Below are 3,234 nucleotides of genomic sequence, written 5' to 3' on the forward strand. Positions count from 1 at the left end.
TTTATTATCTTGTTGGTCATTTTTTTTGTAGACATAGGCCTAGCCTACTAGACTGACTAGGCTACAAAAGAAAGGCTATATCGTATTTCAATGGCATTACTCTGTATAGGCTGACCGCACAGGCATTACCCAGTTCAAGCTTAAGTAGACTATGTGCAATAGCGTGAGTCGTGACCTACAGACTGTGGTTAGTTAACATGGGAAAGGTACGAGTTAGTTATCCGTGACCGTTTATAGCCTTTAATTGGGCGCCTATTTTGTGACCCCTGGGTTCAACTGGCTAATTCCTGTGTAGACCCAAATCCTGTCGAACAAGGGTGGAATGTGATGCCCGTTTTCCGTAAAAAAAAAAAAAAAAAAGGCTACTAAACGTTTCCCACCCATCTCATGGGAATGTTCATAGGAAACGCTTAAGTACTTCAATTAAATATTGACACCGTATTGAACCTATTAAGTGCATAATATAGCCAATAGGTGCAGGACAGAGAAAATGCGGGAAAGCCAATCAAGACGTGGCGATGAGTGTATGACCTACTTTCAATAGTATTTCAGGGGGGAAAAAAGAAATGTATAATATGCATGCATAACTTGGTTGAGGGGGGGGGGGTGTGGAATATCAGAATAACTCTGTCAGGAATAAAAAACCGGCGGCTTTAGGACCCAGCTGATCCCTGTGATTGTGGCCGATATTTTCCACGTTGTGCGGGGAGGAGGAGGAGGAGGGGAGCTGGGGAGGGAGGGGAGCTGGGGAGGGAGGGGGGGGGGGGCGCTGTCAATCATAGTGAAAGTGGCAGTGGTGGGCAGGCCCCGCTGACACTTTGTACCGTCGGAGGGGGATATTTAACTTGGGATTGGAGCGCCGCTCGCAACAGACACACTCACACACAGTGTGCCTAAGCAAAGAAACGCTCCTGCGCCAAGTCTCTCAGACCTCCTGAAGTAGGAGCGACTCAGTAGGAGCTACTGTACCAGGGCTATCAAAGAGAGTGGAAGCTCTCCCCCAGGAATTGACGCTTTACTCTCTCTCTCTCGACCCGGGCAGAGAAGAAGGCTCCAAGCTTTGGGACACTGCCCTGTGCGCCATGCAACCGCGGCGGGACCTGGAGCTATTCTGAGGAAGGGGAACCGAGCAAGCAATGTCACCGCCGTGAAAGGGGACTTCGCACTCAAAACTCAAAAAAAAAAAAAGAACTTTTCACTGTCATGGTGCATTTTGCACTTGATATGCATTTAGCGCGTAGTTTGCTGTAAAGACATTTTCTCCAGACATTTTCACGTGCACACCCGAGCGTGCTCGGGGAATGTTTAAAGTTCTAATTTCTTTTTTTTTTGTGTGTGTGCTGTGTGTGGACCTGCCACATGATTTGGAACGACTCCTGGAAAGATACATGGCTGTGACTTTATAGCTTCTGATTGCCTGCCGTGGCGCATTATCTTTTTAGTGGAGGGAATAAACAAGTTTTGGGACATTATTTATCAGTGAAGGTGCTGGAATACCACCACAACGAGGACTGAGCAGAGAGAGAGAGGTGTCCTCCGTCCATGGATTGTGCGCTCCTGCCTGGGGACCTTGTCAAAACCTGAGAGCGTCAGGCCACGTTGAAAGAAGCCACGTTTATAAAAGCCGTGCGTAAAAATAACATTGGCCAAGACAGCCCTTCATTGCCGGGCCGGTGACATTTAAAACTTGGTGAAGTACTCTTTTGTGCGCCCTGTGCTCTCTCGGGGCGCTCCGGATCTATTTTGTCTCTGTGGAGAACGCGGGATCTTTAGAAACACTTCATTCCATGCAGCTCTCGCCTCAGCCACTGTCATCCAGTCTAGACAATTTGTCGTGGCTTCGAGTCCCTGGGGTAACCATGACAACCGCAAGAAACCCAAAGTGAATCTAAGGGAGAGGGGTGAGGCTGGGAGAGAGCGTGAATAGAGTTTTCCCCATTTTGTTTTGTGCTGTTTTTGTTTAGACTAAACTCTCCCTTTTTTCTTTTTCTTTTTTTTTCCTCCGTTACTTTTTCTCTTTTTTTTTGTGTGCAAAGAAGAGGCACCCTTTTTGCGCTGCAAGGTTGCATCAGCGGGCAAATTGCTAAGTTGAAGGAGCCCTAAAAAAGCAAGCACTCCGTTCCATGTCATTCAAACCCGACGTGGTCTATTAAAAGTATCGTCTTGCTCGTGGCAGTACTTCGACTATTTATGAAGCCCCGGGCTACTCATTTCATAGTGCACAGTAGCGGGGAAAAGAACTGAATATTCGACACGCGAGAAGAGCCGGTGCGGCCAAAAACCAGAGTTCAACATGGGCTTCTCACAGACGCTGCTCGTCTACGTGCTGGTGTGCGTTCACCTTGGAGTTTCCCAGCATTACCTTCGCCTCCGTCCGTCGCCCAGCGATACCCTGCCCGTGCCCGACCTGAAGGAGGACCCCGACCCGGAGTACGACCCCCGGGAGCAGGACTTGAACGAGAGGACTCTGCGGAAAAAGCTCGGCAGCAACTTCGACCCGGGCTTCATGGCCATCAGCTCGCCCATGGCCATGCAGGTGAACCTCTCCGTGCAAGACACTCAGGTGCGGCTGCAGGGACCCATGCCCAACGACATTAAAAAGCTGGACCTCACGGAGACCCCGTACGGGAAGCGGGTCAAAGTGGGCAAGAAAGCCCGCAGGAAATTCCTGCAGTGGCTGTGGACCTACACGCACTGTCCGGTGGTGTACCAGTGGAAGGACCTGGGCATTAGGTTCTGGCCGCGCTACATCAAGGAGGGCAACTGCTTCAGTGAGCGCTCCTGCTCCTTCCCCGAGGGGATGTTTTGCAAACCCGTCAAGTCGATCACCAAGACGTTCCTGCGGTGGTATTGTCAAGGCTTTTTAAGACAGAAATATTGTACGTGGATACAGGTGCAATACCCAATCATCTCAGAGTGCAAGTGTTCGTGCTGATTTTCTCTCTATGGAAGTAATAGTGGGGGTTCGGGGTGGGTTGGGGGGTGAGGGAGGGGGGGGGGGGAGTGGACTGGAAATACGGTTTCTATTGCACTGTTAACTCTCTACAGAGGTGGGCACCATAGCGAATCTATTTTTTTATATAGCATTTTAATTGAAATACCAACATTGTACATATTTAAGAAAAATGCAGCTATTTTTTCTAAATGAACCAGGACCATATTTTATTTTCAGCCCTGAAAACGTTGTTTTTAGGGGGAACATAAAGCACTTCGTAAGGAAGAGCTTCTTTTTAT

At 48.9% G+C, this 3,234-nt stretch overlaps 1 protein-coding gene across 1 annotated transcript; it reads left to right on the forward strand.

Annotated features, from left to right (window-relative positions):
• Positions 1-881: 881 nt before the first annotated feature.
• On the forward strand, positions 882-2,953 carry nog2 (noggin 2). Its single transcript, XM_080455248.1, has one exon. The coding sequence runs from the start codon at positions 2,294-2,296 to the stop codon at positions 2,933-2,935; it is 642 nt and encodes a 213-aa protein (XP_080311374.1). The 5' UTR covers positions 882-2,293; the 3' UTR covers positions 2,936-2,953.
• Positions 2,954-3,234: the final 281 nt, after the last annotated feature.

Source organism: Gymnoscopelus braueri (assembly GCF_963280865.1).
Source record: "Gymnoscopelus braueri genome assembly, chromosome: 17".
Classification (NCBI taxonomy): Eukaryota; Metazoa; Chordata; class Actinopteri; order Myctophiformes; family Myctophidae; genus Gymnoscopelus; species Gymnoscopelus braueri.

Bases quoted from the DNA above. Each gene is read 5' to 3' on its own strand.
- nog2 (XM_080455248.1), top strand. From the start codon at position 2,294: ATGGGCTTCTCACAGACGCTGCTCGTCTACGTGCTGGTGTGCGTTCAC.